Source organism: Bufo bufo, chromosome 7 (genome assembly GCF_905171765.1).
Source record: "Bufo bufo chromosome 7, aBufBuf1.1, whole genome shotgun sequence".
Classification (NCBI taxonomy): Eukaryota; Metazoa; Chordata; class Amphibia; order Anura; family Bufonidae; genus Bufo; species Bufo bufo.
Window position 1 is genome coordinate 188100713 of NC_053395.1, and position 26772 is coordinate 188127484.

The 26772-nt window shown below is 44.0% G+C and overlaps 1 protein-coding gene across 1 annotated transcript in view; it reads right to left on the minus strand.

Moving 5' to 3' along the window:
* Positions 1–26772, minus strand: part of MYO3B (myosin IIIB) — a 386918-nt gene that overhangs the window by 136171 nt on the left and 223975 nt on the right. The window contains exons 10-13 of the mRNA XM_040441512.1: positions 15186–15282; positions 13272–13388; positions 9225–9329; positions 3931–4014 (exon numbers count right to left, since the gene is read on the minus strand). Coding sequence (XP_040297446.1) covers positions 3931–4014; positions 9225–9329; positions 13272–13388; positions 15186–15282 — 403 coding nt within the window. The remainder of the gene's footprint in view (positions 1–3930; positions 4015–9224; positions 9330–13271; positions 13389–15185; positions 15283–26772) is intronic.

Sequence of the window (26772 nt, forward strand, 5' to 3'; positions counted from 1 at the left end):
CCAACAATCCAGCTAAACCCCCCAACAACTGCCCCAGTCCCCTACTTACATCCGTCTGGGGCCCTCCACTAGTCGAACTAGCCACCAACAGAACTAAAGGTCCCCATAGCAGCCATAGATCCTGTCTCCTGATGTCCGGTCCTCTGCGCCGATCCATGCGAAGCGAAATCCAATGGATGTCCCCTGGCTGGGAGGAAACCAGGGACGTGGAAACCCGGGTCTTCACTCACAGCCTCAGAGGAGGCGGAGCCTGTCCTCTCCTGCTGTAAAGACGCTGAGGGCCTGCTGCCGCATGGCCTGCAGCAGCCCCATTCCCTCCATCATTTTGGTTGCGCCGAGGGGCCCCTTCCTCACCATGTTCCTGGAGGGGGCCCGCCGTTCCTGCTCCTGATCCCCTGGCGGCACTCTCGACTGGCCGGGAAGACCTGACATGGCCTGCGCGTGGGCTCCGCCTACTGACCGGATTCCTTCCACGCCTGGGCGCATGGGCTGAAGCTGTACCCGTGGCCTGCAGGGGCGAAGGGTCCTGCGAAGGGTTCCATCTGCGGCGCGAGCCCGAGGGGGGGACAACTCTGGGCTGAGGCGCGCCCGCCGCAGCCGTAATGAATGTGGCGGAGGCGAGGTAGATGCCTCAGCCTCCCCCCTCAGCAACAGTTGAATCTGATCCTGCAGCCAGCCGGCTCCACGTACCGCTGTTGCCCTCAGCTCTCCTAACATAGCCTCCACCTCCATCACAGTAAGCTCACGTTTTTAAGCAAAATGGCCCCTTTCTGCTCCAACTACAGCTATTTAACCCCCTAATTCCCGCCCCTAAATTGAATTACCCAATCACCACCCCCGGGGTCTCCCTTAAACCAACCCCGTCATGATAGCCTCGCCTAAAGGCTACTGCCCCCCAGTCCAGCCATTACTATATCTTCTGATGTAGTGGATATAATGCTGTTTTCCAGCAGAATAAAAGTGCTTTTCCTGGACATGGAATACAGACACAAAGTACACACAGGTATGCTTGGAATGTGTCTGCTATCTTCTGTGGGGCACTGCTCTTAGGGTACTTTCACACTAGCGTTGTTAGAATCCGGCAGGCAGTTCCGTTGCTGGAACTGCCTGCCGGATCAGGAAATCTGTATGCAAATGGATATCTTTTTTTTCCGGATACGGATCTGTTAGACTTATTCATTGAAATACCAGATCCGTCTTTCCAGTATCATCCGGAAAAACGGATCCGGTATTTAATTTTTTCAAAGCTAGAAAGAACCGGATCTGGCAATGCGGCAATTTCCAGAACACTTGGTACCGGATCCGATATTAATTCATTTCAATGGAAATTAATGCCAGATCCGGCAAGTGCGGTAGTGTTCCGGAATTTTGTCCGGAAAAAATACAGCAGCAAGCTGCAGTATTTTGTCCGGTCAATTACCGTACAAGGAAGGGATGCAACAGAAGAGATCCTGATGCAAACTGAACGGATTGCTTTCCATTCAGAATGCATTGAGACAAAACGGAAGCGTTTTTTTCCGGTATTGAGACCCTTTACCGGATTTCAATACCGGAAAAGAATAACGCTAGTGGTGAAAAAGAGGTGACAGACTCCCTTTAATGTTGATCCCTCTTCTTGATTGATTTAACAATATTGAAACACATAGGTGACAGAAAAACAAGTGATAGAAAAACAATATTTAAAGGGATTGTCTAACTTCAGCAAGTGGCATTTATCATGTACAGAAAGTTAATACAAGCCACTTACTAATGTATTGTGATTCTCCATATTGCTTCCTTTGCTGACTGGATTAATCACATTATACACTGCCCGTTTCCATGGTTACGACCACCTTGCAATTCATCAGTGGTGGCCGTGCTTGAGCACTGTAGGAAAAAATGTCAGCCTCTCTGGTGACCGGAACTGTGGGAGTGCACAAAGGCTATAGTGTGAAAGCACGGCCACCACTGATTGACTGCAGGGTGGTGTAGGAAGGCGCAAGGGGCCGTCATTGTTGGAAGGTATGTGTCACCGAGATTCCTGGCCTCAGTGAGGTAAGAGCCGGTAGTTTCAAGTGTCAGCGGCAGCTAGTGCTGACTGACACTGTTTGTTGTTAGTATGGCTGTAAAGCCGATCCGGCTCTTACTGGGAGTAGCCAGTGCTGGGTGGGTGGCTGCTCCCCACGCTCCAGGCCGGGTCTTTTTTGTCCTATATAAAACCCAGCCAGCAGTCTCAGCTGGGTGCGTGGTTTATCCTCCACCTGACAGAGAAGCTGGGGAGGCTCTGTGTTTTGGGACCTGTGAATTTGTGCCGTGCTAAAGGGCTGAGAGCCGCATGCCGGGAAACAGGCCGGTGGAAAACTGCTAACCAGGTGACGATTTTGCTCTATGGACATTGCATGGTGTGAACAAATACCAAGACTTTGAACGGTCATTTTGTTTTTCCTTATGTGTGAATAAACACCGAACTGTTTAAGTTCAAGACTTTGTGATTGCCTCTATACTGCGTCCGCGAGCCTGTCTACCAGAGCAAATCCCCACAATGGTCATAACCATGGAAACAGGCAGTGTATATAATATGATGGAAAAATAAATCCAGCCAACAAAGGAGGCAATATGGATAATCACAATACATTAGTAAGTTCCTTGTATTAACTTTCTCTACATGATAAATGCCATTTGCTGAAGTGAGACACCCCCTTTAAGCCTCCTGAAATACACCCTTGCCACTAACCTGGGCAATGTGCAATGTGGTCTTCTGGTCCTAGTACCAATGTCGGAAGTGACTTCCTCCTCTGTATCTGCTAATGTACAGTTATTAGCCGGGCAGCCCCGCGCCTGATCACTGTCATCTTGTCAGAGGGAACATTTAGCCTCCATTAATCTTAATGGGATGAAATAGCTGTCTGTCTCTGACATATTGCATTTTAGCGCTGTACATCGTGGTGGACAAGCTAGATCTGCCCACTCCCAGTAGTGAAGTGCATGGACTGATACATTGCTATGAGTCTCCTTCCTGTCATCAGTCTTCTATGTGCATTAGTTTATCAAACCATTGCTGCTCCTATGGAGAAATGGAGATGACGCACAGAAAAGTAATTTTACAATCTGCTGCATCTGAATTCCCTGCACTTCCATCACCTATTACCCCAAGCGTACCCTGCTGGAAATGCAATTCCCTAATATAGAAGTAAAGGCTCACAAAGCTGAACCTCCTTTTTAAAGCCTTTTAGGCCCCTGGCCCTTCCACATCACATATGGGAGCTATCTAATGCATAAAACAATCAAAAAGACGGATCAACATTAAAGGCTTTGAATGGCCATTAAAGGGGGCTTCTGGTCCATTTACTGTATATTGATAGACTATCCTGCGGATAGGTCATCAATATAAAATGAGTAAGAAAAAAAACTTTAAAGAGGACCTGTCACCTCTCCTGCATTCCCCATGTAATAACATTTCTGGAGCATCTATTCCTATGACTCTATGATGTGCCATTTCTTTATTATTCTTTCTAGAAGTTATAAATGAATTATTAGGATTTTGCAGTGAAGGTCCAGATGGGTGTTACCAGTCGGGGTGTGTCCCTGAACAGTCTGACATTATCCAATCAGTGCTGCCAGTGTCAGACTATAGAGGAACAAACCTTCAACTGGTAGCATCCATCTGGACCTTGATCACAAACTGCTAGTAATTAATTTATAACTTGTAGCAGGAATATTAAGGGAATGCCACAACATAGAGTCATACGAATAGAAGCTTTAGAAATGTTGTTACATGGGGAAGGCAAGTAGTTACTAAAACATGAGCAGTGACAAGTCCTCTTTAAGTTAGGTACTGGTCCATCATTGGGTCTTAAAGTACATAGAAACACTTTCTTAAAAAGTGCAGTAATAGCATGTTGTGTGTCGGTGTATGAGAAGGACGTAGAGATGTTATCTGTAGGACCGTACCTTTCCCAGGAAGGTTAAATGTTGCACAATCAAATGAGCACTTTCTGTCTTCCCGGCACCGCTCTCTCCGCTGATGATAATGCACTGATGGATCAGAAATAATGGGGTGTGAGAAATCATTGAACTGAACGCACAGATTTACAGAACAGAGACAACTGTGGCTGCAATGTGTTCCCTTCACATTCACTGGTTCATGTTAAACATAATGAATTCAATGTAAAAATAGTTTCATATATCAAGAAAATCTCTGTGGATGGAAGGACAAATTAATTTCAAGTATAAAAGTCTCAGAAAGTCCATGAATAGACTTCAGTGTGTGTTTCTGCATTTACAGGCGACCCATTCTCTGCAGGAAAGTCCTGAGTTATTGGCCTGGTGCACGGATCTAATGAAGATCCATAAAACCCCATTAGCCCAACAGAGGTCAGAACAGCGTCCTTTTGTTCTCTATCAGCCTGGTGTACGCCTGTATATCTTTTTTTGCTGCATGGCACAATCTCCTGCACCCTTCCAGACAAATACATCCACTAAAATCCATACACAACCATTTATTTTTTATTTTTTTACACTGGAAACCTATAGCCGACAGAGGTATACATCAGGAATTACTCTCCTGACGAAGCCTCTCCAGGCGAAACGTGCGTCGAGGTGCAGCTCCGGTCACAGACTCTGGGTTCCAGCATACCATGGGTAATTTATGTTTTGTTGTCATGTTAGGCTAGTTTGTTATTTTAGGTCACTGCTTGCACTTAGCTGTACCTGCCTGTACCTTCAGTTATTTGGCTACTAGCATTTTCAATGCGGCCATCCCAGTTATCTCGGGTGGGCAAGTCCGCTATGTGTGACCATACTTACCTTTTATACATGCAGCATACATAGTGTTATATGTTACTTTGGGTGAACTTACAGTTTTCCCATATCAATGCAGCCTCATACCCAGGGCTGTGACCCTTTTTCCCTGTCAGTTGGGTATTTGTGAGGGAGGTTGTTTATGACCCCGCTACACGGGGCCCCCCACCCTCCTTTACCCTTGTGCCTTGTGTTATATATTCCTTGTCATTTGATTATGTTTCAATAAAATTACATATATTTTATATGTGTGTTTCCTATCTTTATGGGGTTATTGGTTTGTTTTGTTTGTTGGCTCAGTATAGTATACTAGACCCCAGTGTTATCTATACATCCATTTTGAGTTTTTTCTTATAGGTTGGTCATTACTCCTGATATAAACAGGAACTCTGACAAAAAGCATTTTGAAAAGACCCTAAAAGGGGTGTAAGTTGGGGGATATAACTTAGAGGGGATCTCTGTTCACTAACATAGAGAAATATATTTTTAAAAGTTTAGGTATCAAAAGATTTTAGAAAAGTCAAGGTCTTTGCTAGAAAAAGGAGAGAAACTCCTACCTAATGTCTTACCCAGGGGCAGGGCCGTCTCCAGGTTCATCTGGGCCCTTCAGCGATAAAGCCTCAGTGGGCCCTCGGGGTCTAAGGAATTCCACCACAAAGAGGTTTGTTGCTCATTATTCTCCTTTTAGTGGAGGCTGGGGGGATCCCTCCCCAAAAACACCACACCATGTAGCATTAGTACGTGGTATTTGGTAGCACACACACACACACCATGCGAACTCCTGTATGAGTCTGGTCTGGGGTCCTAATAATTTATATTTATCTGGTCTGGGGTCCAAATAATTTATCTATATTCTGTAGTTGCCCCCACCCTCTACAGAAAATAAATTCTGCCTGCAGACTTCCTAAATAAATGGAAACACCAAATTAGACCCCTAAATTCAGACCCTTATATTCAGACCCCAGATTAGACCCCTAAATTAGTTTAGGCCCCAGACTAGATCCTAAATAAAATCAGAGGCCCAAACTAGACTCCTAAATTCGGAACTTAGACCAGAACCCCTAAATTAACTCTTACCCCAGTTTTCTAAATTCAGACTCTAAAAGGGAATTACTATTGGTGGGACTATGAGGAACACTGTTACTATGGGGGGGCACTCATTTTTCTTCAGGATAGTATTTGGGGGTACAGAAAAATGAGTGTGTGTCACACTCTGTAGAGACGAGGTGCGGCTGAGAGAAGTTGTCTGGCCGGAATGGAGAAGATGATGACAGAGAAGATCTGCATGAGAGGAGACATCACCTGGGAGGAACTGGATGTTAGAGGTACGTGCTATATCGTGCTATATCTGGCTTAGGGGTCGATTGGTTGACTTACAGAATTGGGGCTTGGGCCCCTGATCTTTTGAGACCCTAGCAACGCCCCTGCTTGGGGCGGGGGGGGGTCTAAGGGATTCCCCCACAAAGAGGTTTGTTGCTCAATTCATTATTCTCCTATTAGTGGAGGCTGGCGGCAGGGATCCCTCCCCAAAAACACCACACCATGCATTAGCCCCGCGGCCACCCCCTCATGTTACTGGTCACACGTCACAGACTCACACTGTCCTCTCCTACTCCTGCCCTGCTCCTGGTTTCTTCGGCGCTCGGCTGCTATGCTGTCTGTAGCTGCGCTGCTGATCAGCTCCACCCCCGCTCTGCCCCTGCTGTGATCACGTTCCTCCAGTCCTCCTTCGATCTGTCTCGCAGGCCTGGAGATCCTGTGAGATGTCAGCAGCGCAGCAGCATTAAAGTACGTTAAAATGTTTAAAGGGACCACAGAAATTAGCCCCTAAGGAAAAGTGGGCCCGGCACTTGCCCGGGTATGCCGGGTGCTGACGCCGACCCAGCCCAGGGGCCTCCACCAACATTGATCTAGTCCTAGATACACTAGAAAGCAAAATGACCTAGGGCCATTCACATGGTGGATTTTGACAAATCCGCCACGTATTCCGTGGCAGAAACTGCTGTGGTTTCTGCCGTGGTTATTCATTTTAGAGGCCACGATGGGCCTCACAATGGGAAAAACAACTGGAGGCAGAGACCACACAGCCACCAGCGGAATTTTAGAGAGTTGTCTCCACCAATTTCCACCATGTGAACAGGCCCTTCAAGAGTAAATAACCATGTCTGAGGGCATAATGTAAACCTCATATGATAAGAGCATATGTTACTTTGTAACTTATGTCCAGTCTTCCATTTCTGTCCCTATATATGCTAAAGGTACATTTACATGAGCCGATTAATGTGTAAATAATCGTTAAACCGAACGAAACTGCACGATTATCGAGCAGTGTAAAAGCAATAAAGGATAGAGCTACAATCTGTAGATTTCTCGTTGGTTCGATCATTTGTGTGGGCACAAAAATCATCGTTGGACGTTAAAGGGGTTCTCCGGGAACTAAAAAAATGAAAATACTTAAATATTACTTTGTTATAAATATATTCCCAAATACCTTTCATTAGTTATAATGCCTCATTTTGTCTGGGGGAGCAATCATTAGGAGAAATAAAATGGCTGTCGTCCTATAAGTACACACAAAACCTGTCCTAATCACACAGCAGGACAAGTTACTTCACAGCACTGAGCTAAAGAGCTGCCTCATCCTCCTCTCTGCTCTGCTTGTCAGGGATTATAATCTTGAATACAGATAAGATCCTCAGCTGTATTTCTGTAGGCATGGAGTTCATGAGGAAAAATGATCGATAGAGAGGATGGACAGGACAGACTGACTTTTGGGGCCTCTGTATGGAGAGAGGTCATGACTAGCCCTAGCATCCAGCAAGGCAGGGGTCATGTCTGGGTCACATATTCCAGTCAAAGCCTAGTTTTGATTTCCCTCTCCTTTTTGGTCACCCCCCTTGGGAGGGAGGGGTTTAGCTCCTACCTTCAGTGTTAGTTCTTCAGCACAAAGTGCATTGCAGCTTCAGTCTTTTAGGGTGACAAGCCCTCCCACCCGCTCCATGTTTTTATCCGTTGTTTTATGTTTTCAGAATCTCATTTTGTTATTTAAAAATAAAAAGATATATATATATATATATATATATATATATATATATATCAATAGAGATAGAGAGAGAGAAATTAAATAAAAAATAATTACGAATAGAAAAAATAAATATACTGATACTATTTCTATATTGTACTGTTTTGTCACAACTTTATTTTGGCGGGGTTGTGAGGCCAGAACTTATGGAATTTGAGGAGTTAATATTGAGACGTGGTACCCCACGGGTTCATCTCTCGGTTTGAGACTCTTGGAAGTTGGGTTATAATATAGTGCCCGCAGCGGCTCGCTGCGGCAGGCATATCGTTTTCAGAGTTATGTGTTATTATTCAATAAAGCTGTGGCCAGTTTAAAATCCCACATGGAGTATCCACTTGTTCTTTTGGTTGCGCCACAGATTTAGTAAAATCCATAAAGTCTAATTAGTATTGTGTTTGCTATCAACTGCATGTGATGCACCCAATTGTGTGGTAATGGAGAATGCTTACAAGAGCTACTGCTCATTAGACACATCCCCACTTCCTCTCTGTACTTCATGTCTCCTTATGAACTCCATTCCTACAGAAATTCAACTGAAGATCATATCATCTGTATTCAGGATCATAATCCCTGACAAGCAGAGCAGAGAGGAGGATGAGGCAGCTCTTCTGCTCAGAGTTCAGAAGTGACTTGTTCTATGGGATTAGGACAGGTTTTGTGTGTACTAATAGGACAGGGGCCATTTTATTTCTCCTAATGATTGCTCCCTAGACAAATCGAGCCATTATAACTAATGAAAGGTATTTGGGAATATATTTATCATAAAGTAATATTTAAGTATTTTCATTTTCTTAATTCCCGGAGAACCCCTTTAATACTTTCATACGTGTAAACAAGAAACGTTCACTGCACGCATGATTACAGACGATTACACCGTGGGTGTGTTTAAGCACCACACTCAAATTTTGCTTTGTGTAAATGCAAAAATCTGCTTTACAAACGATGGAATATGTGATCGAAATTACGATTTTGTAAACGATAATCGCTGTGTGTAAAGGGTCATTATTGAAACATTCACTACACCGAAAAACGTACCGATAATCTACTTGTGTAAAGTACCGATAAAAACGTACTCAATCGTACCGATAATCTACTTGTGTAAAGGTCCCTTAAAGCTGACCATACACATGGGACTGGCTGGAATGGCTGATTTTGGCCAGTTAGACCTATTGTCGTTTAAAAAACTAGGGCAACTGATAATTTATGATGGCCGACGGCAGACTCTTGTTGGCTGAAAATGTAATCGCTAACGCTAGAACATTTCGGCCATTGTCAGACAATGTAAAGGCGGCAGATCTCTGACAAGCTGCCCGCACTTACCTGCACAGAAAACATTACATAAAGGACTCTGTTCTTGGCATACCTGATCTTTGCTGAAAGTCACCATTCCCTGATATGCTGCGTCTGCAGTGGCAAATATATGAGGGGGGTTTGAGGCACGTTTTACTCCATGATACAGCTTGGAGAACTAAATAAATTGAAGAATATTGTTAGATACAGATAACTATGCTCCAATACATATTGAAGTGAATAAACAGTACATTCGGTATTACTGAGTATGTTTAACATACAGTATGCAAGTCCACCTGCAGAATATAGAAAATTAAAGCAGATTTCCCACCATCCACATTTATTATGTATTATTTATCCACAGGATAGATGATAGGGGTCTGATTGCTGGAGGGCCGACCACATTTTGGTATCGGAACCAGATAATCATACAGAGATGAGCGGCACTAAAGAAATAGGCACTGCTCATCTCTTCCTGCAGAAATGATCTGTCGCATATAGCTTTTGCTGGAAGTTCTTATAAAAAACAACCATTGAATAGCTGAGATTAAAGGGGTTTTCGAGGCTCCTGATATTGGTGACCCGTCCTTGGGATAGGTCATTAAAGGGGTTCTCCATGCTTTTAATATTGATGACCTATCCTCAGGATCGGTCACTAATATCAGATTGGTGGGGGTCCGACAGGAAGAGACGCACCTTCCCTTCATACAGCTGATCGGCGGGGGTGCTGGGTGTCCGACCCTTGCCAATCTGATATTGATGACGTATCCTGAGGAAAGGTTATCAATATTAAAAGCCCGGAGAACCCCTTTAATATCCGATCAATGAGGGTCCAAAATAGGGTTGCCACCCGAACGGGAATGACCCGGACAGTCCAGGTTTGTAATCCTGTGCCCGGGTACAAGCCTTTCTCAGACCCGGACACAGCGTTCAGCTGGGAGTGATGCGATACTAGCCCAGGGCGGCGCTGACCTCAGAGACGCCCACCCTCCCTCCCTTCTGTTCGGGTTTGGCTTTAAGAAAAGGTGGCAACCCTAGTCCAAAACCCTGAAACCTCACCGATCAGCTGTTCCCGGCAGCCTCCTGCGCTGGAACTAGCACTTGAATGCAGCAGGAAACACAGCTTTAAACTGTAGAGGCCGTACTGGGTTACTGCAGTGGCAGATGAGCTGCAGTAACCAGGGGTGGCCTCTACACTTTGGATGGAACTGTGCTTTCTGCTTCATTAAAAGTGCTAGCTCCAGTCCCAGAAGCAGGGCTGCAGGGCGTTGGACCCCGACTGCTCGGATATTAATGACCATCACTATCAGGAACCTGGAAAAACCCCTTTAAGAAGAAGTCACCCCCTTGCACCTCAAAAAGAGATTCTGCAGCAGCCAGAGTGCACACAAATTTACTAAACGCAAACTCCTTGGAGTAACCTATATTAATGCATCGGGTCACAGAGCTCCTTGTTGACTTATTCTTATGATTCATAGAAGGGCTAACTTAGCCATATATAGCAAAATGTACTTGATGCTGCTGATCTGAATTCACACTGCATTTGCACTTTTTGTTTGCCATATGCAATTAGCAGCAATAATACAGAAAGTGTCTAATTTTCCTATTTTAATACTTATTGTGCTCAACGATACAGTAAACAAGGTCCATACATCCTCCCTTTCCCAGGAATTAACATCCGTCCACAACATAAGATTTCACCCATGTCAGATACTTTGGGGCGTTTTAGACGCCGATCTTAAGCCCCATGCGCTGGCAGTGGATCCACCAAAGTTATTTAGAGGAGACGGCCTGTACATAACTTCAGCGGATCCACCACCGCTTCTAAATCTACACCAGCTCCCTTGCTGGCATAGATCTAGACCATTTTCTACACCTAAAACAGGTGAAAAAATGATTAGAGATGAGCAAATTTCTTAAAAGTTTGATTTGGCTGATTTGCCAAATTTCACAAACAAATTCACTTTGTGACTAATTACTTTGTCACGAAGCGCATTTTTTAGTAAGTAGCAGGTGCAATGACAGGGAGCTGCGATAGCGCCGCCCCCGTCATTGTACCCCTCAGATGGCGCGTTCAGACATGATCGCGGCATCTGAGTGTAAAATTAACAATACTTTTTTTTTTTTATCAAACTTACCGCCTCTGTTTGATCGCGACGGGCTGGCCGCTTGAAGATCTTGGCCGAAATCCTGTGCAGCGCGAGATTACGTTATAACGCCGGCTGGCGTGATGATGTATTTCGCACCACACAGGATTTCGGCCGAGATCTTCAAGCAAGATTGAGGCTGGGGGCCCGTCGCGAGCAAATGGAGGAGGTACAGTAAGTCTGAATTTCTTTTCTTTTTTTTTATACTATTTCAGGTTAAATCGATTCGCTGACACGAAGCACGTGGAAATTCAGCTTCTAGGCGAATCGAATTTATCCTGAAATTCGGAACGAATTCCACTTCGTGGGATTCGATTCGCTCATCTCTAAAAATGATGTTGTTGTTGTTTAGCTCTAGGTCATCTAGCTAAATCTCCGGGTCATGGCTGATTCCACCAAGATCAAATGTTTATGACAAGTGGACAAAAGAAAAAGGTGGGGGGGGGGGGGGGGGGGGGGGTCTAGCTATAATATTCCCCTCTGGGATTTGAAGAGCCTCGAATGGGAAGATATCTTAAGGTATTTCTCTCAGGTTCTGTTGTTAAGACTCGAAATCTCCTCAAATCTGCAAATTTCGTCAACTTTTTGAACCCATTCACTGTGGGTGGGCGGGTCCCTACTGAGCCAGCGAGCTGGCACTAAGGCCTTGGCTGCTGCGAGTAGGTGTGTAATCAAGCTGTTTTTGGAGGGCGAAAATGACGGGTCTGCTCTTGCTATTGTAATGTGTTTGCTTTTCAAGGTAAAGGAGGTTCGGCATACTTGGTTAATGGTTAGTTCAATTTGTTTCCAATACACATGGTAATGGCTGTGCAAGTAAACCATATATGCAAGAGGAAGCCAATGCCAGATTCACACCTCCAACAGATGTTTGATTCAGAAAGGTTATGCGTGAATAGGTATTCAGGTGTCCTATACCAGGGATGGGCAAACTGCGGCTCTCCAGCTGTTGTAAAACTACAACTCCCAGTATGCCCAGTCTGCATACAGCTATCAGCCTACAGCAGGGCATGATGGGATTTGTAGTTTTACAACAGCTGGAGAGCCACAGTTTGCCCATTACTGTCCTATACCATCTGGTTAGGAGTTTGTAGTGATTCTCTTGAAGTCTAACACATGTAGAGAAACCATGTGAGGAGTTTAGTATGGATTGTACTTCTATATCCGTGAGAGAGATGTTCAGGTCCCTCTCCCAGGAGGAAATAAAGGATGGTCTTGTAGGTGTCAGGGGCTTCAGTAGTAGAGAATATATGTTTCCCACTTTTCTTGGCGCCTGTTGGCTGAGTGTGTGTGTGGTTTCATACTGAGTGAGTTGACGTTTGGATGAGTAGGCCTTTAGGAAACCTTCAGAGACTTTGCGAAAGTGAGCCATATGAAGTGAGTTAATGGTGGTGGTGTTTAATAAGCTTAGGAGTTCGTCTTGTGTTGGCTCCATGTTAGATGAAAAAAGATCAGCTATAGTGAGGTCCTTAAGTTTGTTCCAGAAGTCAGAGTACGGTGAATCTAGGGTGGTGACAATGTTAGGTAATAGTGATGCTGGCATAAGAGGGGATGGATAGGTCGCCAAAGTGTCTTTTAGAGACATCCACGTCTTGCATATGCCTATGAGGAGGGGGTCTAGGTCTGCACGCCTCAAAGTGTCTTCCCTCTATCTCAGCAGTTTTTTGAGAAGGTTTGACTGTATTACTATGCACACACAGGTTCTGTGTGCAGTCATAAAAAACTCCTCTGGACAGCATCATATAAAGTTGGTGTCCTACAGGAGTACAGTAGGGCTCACCTTAATGTATGTCTGCTGGATTATGGCTCCATACTACTTGAAGGTTGTACAATATAGCCGAGTGCATGAGGCCTTGATGTACAGTAAAACTTTGTAGCAATGTTGTTTTCTATGTGGTTGGTCATACTCCACGTATCATGCAGTTATTATTATTATTATAATCATAAAGAACATAAAAAAAAGAAGTTTTTTTTACCTGTGGAGAATAAATGCTGAGGTTCTGGAAAGGATTTAAAGCGATCAAAATATCGCCAACGTAGGTGTATATCTGTAAATCTGCAAACCGGGTTTGTAACTGGTGAATTATGGTTTCCTGAACAAAAAAACATGAGAGACGTGACAATTCGCAAATCACTTTACTACGTTTCTCAATTAGCAATTAATATTAATAAAAATTAAAATATCAGAAAATAAATTCTCCTTAACTATCACTTATCATTGTGCTAATAAGAAAATTCCATGAAGACTAAAAAGTCTCCATGGACCCGAAAAGCAACAATTCCTGCATTCATGGTGGTAAAACTGTAATTTCCAACCGATACAAATTTGTTCCAAGTGTTAAAAAAAATTTATGAAGCTGGGTCATTGCTTGTTGTCAGTGAATAGAAGCATTCTTGCTTTCATCCAGAGGTCCATGCCCTGAGAGTTTTCAACAATTGTGTACTTTCTAGGCAACCTTCTGTGAGCTAAATCCAACTGCAGCGCACACCGCTGCCCTGTCCTCTCGCTGACTGTCATGCTTAGAAGAAAGGGAGTTCCACTGCTCAGATCAAACAGGCACCTTACCCATTGTTTGCTAAACATGTATGGCGTGGCGCACAGTTTCTTAATACCCGATAGCAAAGGGGCATGGGATGAAGCAGGACTAGGCCCCCATTCTCCAAGGACCCCATAGTAACAGCATGTTCTTAAATTTGCTACACAATGGACCAGATTCACTATTGACTCTGTGCCCCAATTTTCTTCATTTTAGCACAAAATGTTGCATCTGGTGGCACACCCGATGAGGGGGCGTAGTTCTATCGAAAGGGGTGTGGCATCACACCCTCAACATTTCTGTCTTTAAAATCTGAAAGTAAGAGCTTAAAGAGGTCCGTTCATGGAATTGTGTGTTACAAATTGGTATGCTTACTAGATAGTGCGGCCCCTACAGATGCAAGCACCTTTCTTTTCTTTTTTTCAAAAATACCCCTTTGTTCTGCTGCTGTGCCCCCAGCTGTTTTTGGTGCCTGATATGTTCATTTAGACCATCGGTACAGAGAGAAGACATTTGGTTTCTCAAAGGGCGTCTCCTTCTCCTTGGCTGTGACGCCGTCACAGCCAGGGAGAAGGTGAGCTGTTTTTTTGCTAAACTAAATGCCAGGCCATGAGACCAATGAATGTGATGTCACATGGCCTAGGAAGAGACCGTGGCGGTCACTGGAGTGCCGCAGCCTCTTCAAACAGCTGATTGGCCGGGGTGCTGAGGATAGGCCATCAATATGAGTCATGGAAAGCCCATTTTGCATAAAAAAACATCTTACAGATGACCCCTTAAAAGCAATCCTCTAAGCCCCTCTTACTAAGACTCCTTCCCCTCAGTAGTATATGAGCAGCAGTTACATTATAATCTGTTTCTTACTTGTGGTTAGTAATATGCACTTTATACTAGTTCTGCCCTAATGGGAATCATCTCTCCATGCAATGACTTCTTGCTGAGCCCGTGATAGACTTGTGTTTATACACAGCAGCCAATCAGAGGAGGCAGAGCTGCAGAGGGAGGGAGACCACATCACCCTCAACCAATGATGAGACAGCAGGTGTGACTACCTCATGCTCCCCGTAGACCCTGTAGCTAACCTGTAGTCACAGATCCCAGTTCTGTCCTAATGGAGTTGAGCTAAAAAACAGCCGAGTAGCAATTACTGGGGGATATAAATAGCAGGTAATCATGCTCTGTTGAGATTTACTTACATATCATTTTGAGGTCATGAATGGATGATCCCTTTAAAAGGGACATACTTACCAAATATCACCTGCTCATTGACTGGAGTCTCAGCACATAGGATAGCATATAATAAATGCACGAAGATAAGATGCACAGCAGCATAAAATTCAAGCAGTCATTTACCTCATCTAGAACCTCCAGGTTGACCAGGTCATCATCCAGACAGGTGTTCTCCTTGGTGTGCAGCACATAAGGCCTCCTGGTATGCATCCTTTCATACCTGTACCATATAAGACATAAAACAAATGTAATGGCAGCTCTAAACCCAAACCTGGTCATGTGGCAACAATATCAGCCGCAACCTAGAAGAACATCTACTCAGAAGTTGGTAGCACCTCCAATTGATGCTAACACAATGAGGTTCTTCCTGCAGATATCCTTAAAGTTGAATCTCCAAAACCCATTATCTGGGATATAGAACAATGGTGTTATCTCACAGAGGTTAATGAAATTGGTCTCCAGTTAAGGTGGATTTACATCCTTCAGTGTTGTGTGCAGTTTTAATGCCCCCCTGGAGATAAACACCGTGTCCGTTCTAATTGACAACAGTTGTAATTAATCAGAAATTTTAACAATTTTGATAAAGTCAACCAGACCCCATTGTGGCCTTACCTGTCTACACTACAGAGTGTCTCTTCTAACAGAGCATCTTTCTGAAACAAGAGTCCCTTTAACCACACAAATGGTCAAGCTCCTGGTCTGAGATGTAATCTTGGTCTTTATGTTACGGAATTAGAAGCAAAGACTTTTTTATCTGCTAACTCTAGGTAATCTGATTAGAACCAAAATCTTGAAACTAGTCAACTATTAAATTAAAATGGACTAATAATGAAACATGACACTGGGATTATGAAGGAGTCCCCTGCCGAGGACAGGAAACAAGCTTTCTATGTGATCTACATGATGTTGTCTTTAATTTATAAACTTAAGGAAAGAACAATTTCTGGTTTACAGCAAAGGAGCCTCCTGCTGTGAAACACTTAGCAGTGATCCGCGATGAGGGCTTCTGACAGACATTTTCCTTCATAGAGGCCACGCTGTCACGTGATGAGACAAATCCCAGAGCTCTGAGAACTAAATGCATGGGTGGACCTCCTGCTTGTGAGATGGGAGTCACACAAATCCTCAAACTATCAGCAATGATACAAGGGGAGGTCACTTTAGTGTGCAAACATCTGATCGTTACACAACATTTCCAAGGTCACAAACATCAAGACACAAGAAATGTACTTCTTATCATGGTGTCTTCCTCTGGTTCAAGTACATTGTAGGAAAGAGCACTTGGTATAAAATCAGAAGTACCCCACATTCTTACTGATTAAGCATATGGAAAGGAGTCCCATTGACTTCAGTGTGGCAAACATAGGCCTTTTTCAGGGGCAGAAAAAAAGATACATCCTGCACTATATGACAGTATATATGCAGATGTATATGGCTACATTTTTAAAGTCACACAAACTAATGCACTATAGCAATAGATGCAAACACAACATATAGACTAAGCCCTCACTCTCATGATAAAATCTGAGACTCTTAGACAATATATTTTGATCAAAACACATCTGTGCCCACCTACCCAGCGCCAAGGTGTTCTCAGGTGTAGGCAGGTCCTACTCTATACCTACCTTTGCCGTATGGGCATCTATATTTAGGAGAGCAGACCCTGCACATATAGTGTGCTGCTCCTGGTTACCTCTGTGTGCATCAGCAACCAATGAGAGGAGGAGTGCACACAGCTATATGTACCACCTTAACCCCTTAAGGACCCATGGACGTGACTTAAGGACCAGCGCCGTACATGTACGGCAGACTGGGCGGGCCCAGGAGCTGCGCCCAATCAGCGGCACGGACCCGGCAGTCACTGACAGCCAGGCCCCTGCTGCATACGCCGGCATCGGTGAAAATAAAGATGCCGGCGTGTTAACCCCTTGTATGCCGCGGTCAAAGCTGACCATGCCATGCAGAAGGTTCGCGGAGGGTACGGGTGCCCTCCACTTCCCCATCGGGAACTTGTCTTCTACGGAAGCCTATGAGATCCAGCCCATAAAAGCTGACAGCCAATGCATTACAATACAGGTAGTATTGCAATGCATTGCAGAGGGGATCAGACCCCAGAAGTTGAAGTCCCAGAGTGGGACAAAAATAAAAAGTTAAATGTTAAGTGTTTTTCATAATAAAAAAAATTAAGTTTCAAGTAAAAAAAAAAAAAGATACCAAAATAAAACACATAAAATTGTAAAAAAAAAAAAAAAAGAAAAAAAAGAAAACCAGACATATTGGGTATTGCCGCATCCGTAACGACTGGCTCTACAAAAATATCACATGATGCATCCCCTCACCTGAACACTGTAGAAAAAATAAAATAAAAACTGTGCTAAAACATTTTTTTGTCACCTTACATCACAAAAAGTGCAACACCAAGCAATCAAAAAGGCGTATGCCCCCCAAAATAGTACCAATTAAACCGTCACCTCATCCCGCAAAAAATAAGACCCTACCGCTGATTGGGCGCAGCTCCTGCACCCGCCCAGTCTGCCGTACATGTACGGCGCTGGTCTGTACGGCGCTGGTCCTTGAATGACACGCCGCATCTCAGTGCCGGGTCCGCGCTCTCAGCCCGCATGCGCAGTAAAGGGCTGCTGTAGCGCGATCCCGGCTCCGGCTCGTACACTCAGCCGGCTTCAGTCTCGCTACAGCGCATGCGCCCGCTCTGTATGCGCAGGTAGAGAAGATGCCGGGCGCGGGCGCGAGTATGTAAGGCTGGTGGGCGCATGCGCTGTAGCGAGACTGAAGCCGGGATCGCGCTACAGCAGCCCTTTACTGCGCATGCGGACTGAGTGTGCGGTCCCGGCACTGAGATGCGGCGTGTCAATCAAGGCGGCGGGAAGCGGGGAGAGCAGGATTGGAGATGCTTAGGCCGCTGCCCCCTTGACTTCAAGCCTGACTTGAAACACGGGGCAGCAGCTGAATAAAACATCAATTTCTCAATGAGGCTAAATGCTGGGAAACGACAAAAAAGTGCTATAGGACACTACTATGTAGCACTATAAGGTACTCTGAACAGCTTAATAAGCAATTTTTTGGTGACAGGTTCCCTTTAAGACAATCGCCAGAAAAAAAAAAAAAAATATGGCTCTCAGACTATGGAGACACTGAATAATGATTTTTTTTTGTTTGAAAAATGATTTTATTGTGTAAAACTTAAATAAATAAAAAAAGTATACATATTAGGTATTGCCGTGTCTGTAACAACTTGCTGTATAAAAATATCACATGAACTAACTCCTCAGGTAAACACCGTAAAAAAAAAAAACTGTGTAAAAGAAAGCCATTTTTTGTCACCTTACATCACAAAAAGTGTAATACCAAGCGATCAAAAAGTCATATGCACCCTAAAATAGTACCAAACAAACCGTCATCTCATACCGAAAAAAATGAGCCCCTAGATAAGACAGTCGCCCAAAAAATAAAAAAAACTATGGCTTTCAGAATATGGAGACACTAAAAAAAAATGGTATTTGGTATTGTCGCGTCCGTAACAACCTGCTCTATAAAATAGCACATGATCTAATCTGTCAGATGAACATTGCAAAAAAACAAAAAATAAAAACAGTGCCAAAACAGCTATTTTTTGTTATCTTGCCTCACAAAAAGTGTAATATAGAGCATCCAAAAATCATATGTACCCTAAAATAGTACCAACAAAACTGCCACCTTATCCCGCAGTTTCCAAAATGGGGTCACTTTTTTAGGAGTTTCTACTCTAGGGGTCCATCAGGGGGTCTTCAAATGTGGCATGGCAACTTAAAATTATCCCAGTGAAATCTGCCTTCCAAAAACCATATTGCGTTCATTTTCTTCTGCGCCCTGCCATGTGCCCGTACAGCAGTTTACGACCACATATGGGGTGTTTCTGTAAATTACAGAATCAGGGTAACGCCTCATGCACACGGCCATTGTGCGGCAGTTCCCTACATTGGGGACCGCAATTTGCAGTCCCCAATGCACAGGCAACATCCGTGTGGCGGCCGGGACGGATCGAGACCCATTGAACTTGAATGGGTCCGTGATCCGTCCGCACAACAAAAAAATAGAACATGTTCTATTTTTTTGCTGTGCGGAGGCACAGACAGAAACACCACGGAAGCACCCCAGCTGCGGATTGCGGACCCATTCAATTGATCCGTGATGCGGGGAATACTCGGCCGGTGCCTGCATATTGCGGACCTGCTGTTTGCGGGCCGCAATATGGCCACGGCCATGTGCATGAGGCCTAATAAATATTGAGTTTGTTTGGCTGTTAACCCTTGCTTTGTTAGCAGAAAAAAAATGGATTGAAATGGAAAATCTGCCAAAAAAGTCAAATTCTGAAATTTCATCTACATTTTCCTTTAATTCTTGTGGAACACCTAGAGGGTTAGCAAAGTTTGTAAAATACATTTTGAATACCTTGAGGGGTGTAGTTTCTAAAATGGGGCCATTTATGGGTGGTTTCTATTATGTAAGCCTCGCAAAGTGACTTCAGACCTGAATTAGTCCTTAAAAAGTGGGTTTTGGAAATTTTCTTAAACATTTTAAGATTTGCTTTTAAACTTCTAAGCCTTCTAATGTCCCAAAAAAAGAAAATGTCATTTACAAAATGATCCAAACATGAAGTAGACATATGGGAAATGTAAAGTAATAAACTATTTTAGGAGGTATCACCATCTGTTTTAAAAGCAGAGAAATAGAAATTTTGAAAATTGCGAATTATTCCAAATTTTTGGTAAATTTGGTATTTATTTATAACTAAAAATGTAATATTTTTACTTAATTTTACCACTGTCATGAAGTACAATATGTGACGAGAAAACAATCTCAGAATGGCTTGGATAAGTAAAAGCGTTTTAAAGTTATCACCACATAAAGTGACACATCTCTGATTTGCAAAAAATAAAATAGCCTGGTCCTTAAGGTGAAAAATGGCAGGGTCCTGAAGGGGTTAATCAAGATCGCCTATTAGATAGGTGGGGCAAAAGTGCACGTGAATGCAACTCCCGGGATAGAAGCACATTCACACCAGAAGGGTGCCACTCCTTCAAGAGAAATTAAAAAAAAATCACAGAAAAAAAGATATATGTGCAGGATCTGCTCTCCAGAACATAGATGCACAACTGCATAGGTAGGTAAAGAGTAGGACCTGCCTGACTGAGACCACCTTGGCGCTAGTGATGGGAAGTTCGAATCTTTTAAATGAATCAGTTCATTCAAAAGAACAGATTCATGAATCAAATCTTCGATTCACTTGCTGAGTCGGCTGACAAGCAAGTGAACCAAAGCTCAGGAGTTAAAAAAAATAAAAACAAGCATCCTGGGGGTGGGGAAAACTCAGGACTGGAGGGGAGGGGTAATTAATATAATTAAAATGGTTGCAAACCAAGTCGGTTGGGAGGGCCCAGCCTTCACACAAGACCTGGTAGAGTCTCTGCTACCTCACTCTGACCAGCTTCAGTCAGATGAATCGACTCCTCCAGTTCAGTGAAAGGAATCGATTCAAAAGAACGATTCGTTCAAGAACCCGACATCTCTACTTGGCGCTGGGTAGGTGGGCACACGTGTGTTTTGATCAAAATATATTGGCTGAGTCTCAGATTTTATCAGTGAGGGCTTAGTCCATATGTTGTGTTTGCATCTATTGCTATAGTGCATTATTTTCTGTGACTTTTTCAGGGGCTGACTGACCCCACCTGAGATAGGAGGTTCTTGTGTCACCATGACTCAAGTATATTTTTCCACATTCTTTAATGGCATTGCAGCACTTATGTAGAACATATGCCATTAGCCGCTTCTTACCCATCCTAAAAATAGGGACAAGACCAAACTAAAATGGGCCCTGTCTCCCTTGGGGCCTCACAGCAGCCACGTGGGCTGTTTCAATGGTACATATGCCCTTGAGGTAAACGCCACAATAAGGCCTCTTGCACACGACCGTATGACCTCCGAGATATACGGTCCGTGAGCAGCATTGATCGTGCGCACGGGAGCACACAGCATCATAGATTACAACGATGCTGTGCACGTCAGGCCGCCCGCGGGGCTATTGTCCGAAACTCATATGATCATATGATCCCGCGGGCGGCCTGACGTGCACAGCATCATTGTAATCTATGATGCTGTGTGCGCACGATCAATGCTGCTCACGGACCGTATATCTCGGAGGGCATACGGTCGTGTGCAAGAGGCCTAACCTTGACAAGTGAAAAAAAAATTCTACTCATCATATGTCCTCCTCTAATGCACACATGAGGAACTTTAGAGGGGGCATTTATTTTGCGGAAAGGAATGGAAATGTTGGGATTTTATATCACAATGAGTGTGTTTCATGCTAATTTCTTCCAGGTATCGTTAAAGGGGTCAGACTTAATATAGTACATAGCAATCTCTAACGGAGCTAGAACCAGCCTTGTACCTCACATGGATCCAGAGATCCCCTATTCATTTCTCTCCCAGATTCTCTTAAAGGGATTCTGTCACCTCGTTTTCGGTTATAGAGCTGGGGACATGCACGGCTAGATCGCCGCTAGCATGTCCGCAATATACCGGTCCTATAGGGCTCTGTTCTTTTTATATTGTTTAAAAAATGATTTTAGAGATATGTAAATGACCCTGGTAAGAAGCCCAAGGGGCTGTACGAACCTTCCTGGTGCCCAGCCACGACCCCTGTGAAGGAGCCCAGCACCCCCTATGTCCTCCGAATCTCCTCCTTTCGACACAGTTAGATTGCCGTAATCTCGCGATGCGCGAGCTCGCGCATGCGCAGTGACGGTATAGTGTTCCTTCCCTGTGCTGGCATCAGCCTCAGGGAAGGAACTGCGCATGCACGAGCTCGCACATCGCGAGATTACGGCGCTCTAACTGTGTTGAAAGGAGGAGATTCGGAGGACATAGGCGGTGCTGGGCTCCTTCACAGGGGGGGCGTGGCTGGGCACCAGGAAGATACGTACAGCCCCTTGGGCACCTTACAAGACTCATTTACATATCTCTAAAATCATTTTTTAAACAAAATAAAAGCACACGGCTTTATGGGACAGGTATATTGCGGACATGCTAGCGGCGATCTAGCCGTGCATGTCTGCAGCTCTATAACCGAAAACGAGGTGACAGACTCCCTTTAAGGCTGGCAGCCCAGAGGGGCATGTCCTGTCTGCTGCAACTATATCCCTATTACAGCTCAGGAGCATGTTCTTTCTGCTGAAGCTCTCTCCCTATCACAACTCAGTGGGTGTCTCTTTTCTGCTGCAGCTCTCTCCCTATCACTGCACAGGTGGTGTGTCCTATCTGCTGAAGCTCTCTCCCTACCACTGCACAGGGGGTGTGTCCTATCTGCTGCAGCTCTCTCCCTATCACAGCTCAGGGGATGTGTCCTTTCTGCTACAGCTGTCTCTCCATGTAATTTTCACAGCTTCTAACAGTAGATATGACTAGTGGCAGTTAACTGATATCATCCCACCTGGAGATGGCACTGAGCATTTGTGACCACCTCAGTAGCTGGATGTGCACATTACGCTACATATTAAACATCAGCGCCATTAGAATGCAGTAAAGAGAATAATTCACAACTGGAGCATTTCTGTAGCAGAAAGTAAAGTACAAGACTAACTAGTTTTTAATGCTGAATTATTTTAAATAACATTTTATGGAGGCACGATCTCTTTACAGATGCTCACTCCTCTCTAAACAATGTTTATATTAGAAATAACCGGAAGCATTTACGTCAGTTTTCAGACGATGAAATCTCCCCGCAGCTAAATCCTGCAGTATACGGCTCACAATGCATGAATAGCGAGCAAAGACGTAAACGAGAGCCATTCCCCCTGAACGGATACAGCATTGCTCCAGGAGAACAATCTTCCTATCTTTGTCTTTACAATGTACGAAAGGAAAAAATAATAGGTTACGTTATGGGATATGCATTTATATGGGATGGATGACACAGAGCAATGTATTTAATATGCACTGCAATCTTCAGGAATGTCCACTCAGAATTCTATTTTTTAACTTTTTCCCATTTAAAATCATCAATCTGGTGGAAATGAATTTTCAGATTTTGCCTGGTTCAGACACAAGTTCCCACCGGGTATACCTAGTTGGTACATACATAGAAATCCTAAACCTCCATTGTAGATCTCAAGATCTCTTTATTATTCTATTTTCTGTACATGATTATGGGGGCCGCCATCTTGCCTGAGCATTACGGCAGCTATGTAGACTATGGGAACCTGCACACACAACCCATCCTTACCATAACACCTCTTGACCTTCAGCTGTCTGCATGCCACCAATATTACCATAAGTTGACTAATGTGTCCCTACTTTCTTCCTCCTCCAGAACCTCCTCTAAATTGTTTCCCTATTTCTGTCATTATCTTCAAGGGCCAAAATAGATGACCAAGCTCTGTCCACATGATAAGGGACACCCAAAAACTTGGGAACTCCTATGAATGGCTCTCTTACAATATTCCATCATCGTTGGATACATGAGAATTCCTGTTCAATCATATTCCAAGTCCAACACGTGAATGTGATGGTGCCTAATTCACCAGGATCTCCCCTTAAATGGGTATTTAAATTTAGGTCTTAACATTCTCATCAGTGAGGTTGAACCTCTGGTATCCTCGGCCATTAACCACCTCAGCCCCCAGTGCTTAAACACCCTGAAAGACCAGGCCACTTTTTACACTTCTGACCTACACTACTTTCACCGTTTATTGCTCGGTCATGCAACTTACCACCCAAATGAATTTTACCTCCTTTTCTTCTCACTAATAGAGTTTTCATTTGGTGGTATTTCATTGCTGCTGACATTTTTACTTTTTTTGTTATTAATCGAAATTTAACGATTTTTTTTGCAAAAAAATGACATTTTTCACTTTCAGTTGTAAAATTTTGCAAAAAAAACGAGATCCATATATAAATTTTGCTCTAAATTTATTGTTCTACATGTCTTTGATAAAAAAAAAATGTTTGGGTAAAAAAAAAATGGTTTGGGTAAAAGTTATAGCGTTTACAAACTATGGTACAAAAATGTGAATTTCCGCTTTTTGAAGCGGCTCTGACTTTCTGAGCACCTGTCATGTTTCCTGAGGTTCTACAATGTCCAGACAGTACAAACACCTCACAAATGACCCCATTTCGGAAAGTAGACACCCTAAGGTATTCGCTGATGGGCATAGTGAGTTCATAGAACTTTTTATTTTTTGTCACAAGTTAGCAGAAAATGATGATTTTCTTTTTTTTTTTTTTTTTTCTTACAAAGTCTCATATTCCACTAACTTGTGACAAAAAATAAAAAGTTCTATGAACTCACTATGCCCATCACGAAATACTTTGGGGTCTCTTCTTTCCAAAATGGGGTCACTTGTGGGGTAGTTATACTGACCTGGCATTCTAGGGGCCCAAATGTGTGGTAAGGAGTTTGAAATCAAATTCTGTAAAAAATGACCAGTGAAATCCGAAAGGTGCTCTTTGGAATATGGGCCCCTTTGCCCACCTAGGCTGCAAAAAAGTGTCACACATGTGGTATCTCTGTATTCAGGAGAAGTTGAGGAATGTGTTTTGGGGTGTCTTTTTACATATACCCATGCTGGGTGAGATAAATATCTTGGTCAAATGCCAACTATGTATAAAACAAATGGGAAAAGTTGTCTTTTGCCAAGATATTTCTCTCACCCAGCATGGGTATATGTAAAATGACACCCCAAAACACATTCCCCAACTTCTCCTGAGTACGGCGATACCACATGTGTGACACTTTTTTGCAGCCTAAATGCGCAAAGGGGCCCACATTCCTTTTATGAGGGCTTTTTTAGACATTTGGATCCCAGACTTCTTCTCACGCTTTAGGGCCCCTAGAATGCCAGGGCAGTATAAATACCCCACATGTGACCCCATTTTGGAAAGAAGACACCCCAAGGTATTCAATGAGGGGCATGGCGAGTTCATAGAATTTTTTTTTTTTTGCCACAAGTTAGCGGAAATTGATTTTATTTATTTTTTTCTCACAAAGTCTCCCTTTTCCGCTAACTTGGGACAAAAATTTCAAACTTTCATGGACTCAATATGCCCCTCACGGAATACCTGGGGGTGCCTTCTTTCCAAAATGGGGTCACATGTGGTGTATTTATACTGCCCTGGCATTCTAGGGGCCCTAAAGCGTGAGAAGAAGTCTGGAATATAAATGTCTAAAAAATTTTACGCATTTGGATTCCGTGAGGGGTATGGTGAGTTCATGTGAGATTAAATTTTTTGACACAAGTTAGTGGAAGATGAGACTTTGTAAGAAAAAAAAAAAAAATTCCGCTAACTTGGGCCCAAAAAATGTCTGAATGGAGCCTTACAGAGGGGTGATCAATGACAGGGGGGTGATCAATGACAAGGGGGTGATCAATGACAGGGGGGTGATCAGGGAGTCTATATGGGGTGATCACCACAGTCATTGATCACGCCCCTGTAAGGCTCCATTCAGACGTCCGTGTGCGTTTTGAGGATCCGATCCATCTATCAGTGGATCCGTAAAAATCATGCGGACATCTGAATGGAGCTTTACAGGGGTGTGATCAATGACAGGGGGGTGATCAATGACAGGGGGGTGATCAGGGAGTCTATATGGGGTGATCACCACAGTCATTGATCATGCCCCTGTAAGGCTCCATTCAGACGTTCGTGTGCGTTTTGCGGATCCGATCCATCTATCAGTGGATCTGTAAAAATCATGCGGACGTCTGAATGGAGCTTTACAGGGGGTTGATCAATGACAGGGGGGTAATCAATGACAGGGGGGTGATCAGGGAGTCTATATGGGGTGATCACCACAGTCATTGATCATGCCCCTGTAAGGCTCCATTCAGACGTCCGTGTGCGTTTTGCGGATCCGATCCATCTATCAGTGGATCCGTAAAAATCATGCGGACGTCTGAATGGAGCTTTACAGGGGGTTGATCAATGACAGGGGGGTAATCAATGACAGGGGGGTGATCAGGGAGTCTATATGGGGTGATCACCACAGTCATTGATCATGCCCCTGTAAGGCTCCATTCAGACGTCCGTGTGCGTTTTGCGGATCCGATCCATCTATCAGTGGATCCGTAAAAATCATGCGGACGTCTGAATGGAGCTTTACAGGGGGTTGATCAATGACAGGGGGGTAATCAATGACAGTGGGGTGATCAGGGAGTCTATATGGGGTGATCACCACAGTCATTGATCATGCCCCTGTAAGGCTCCATTCAGACGTCCGTGTGCGTTTTGCGGATCCGATCCATCTATCAGTGGATCCGTAAAAATCATGCGGACGTCTGAATGGAGCTTTACAGGGGGTTGATCAATGACAGGGGGGTAATCAATGACAGGGGGGTGATCAGGGAGTCTATATGGGGTGATCACCACAGTCATTGATCATGCCCCTGTAAGGCTCCATTCAGACGTCCGTGTGCGTTTTGCGGATCCGATCCATCTATCAGTGGATCCGTAAAAATCATGCGGACGTCTGAATGGAGCTTTACAGGGGGTTGATCAATGACAGGGGGGTAATCAATGACAGGGGGGTAATCAGGGAGTCTATATGGGGTGATCAGGGGTGAACAAGGGTGAATAAGGGGTTAATAAGTGACGGGGGGGGGTGTAGTGTAGTGTGGTGCTTGGTGCAACATATTACTGAGCTACCTGTGTCCTC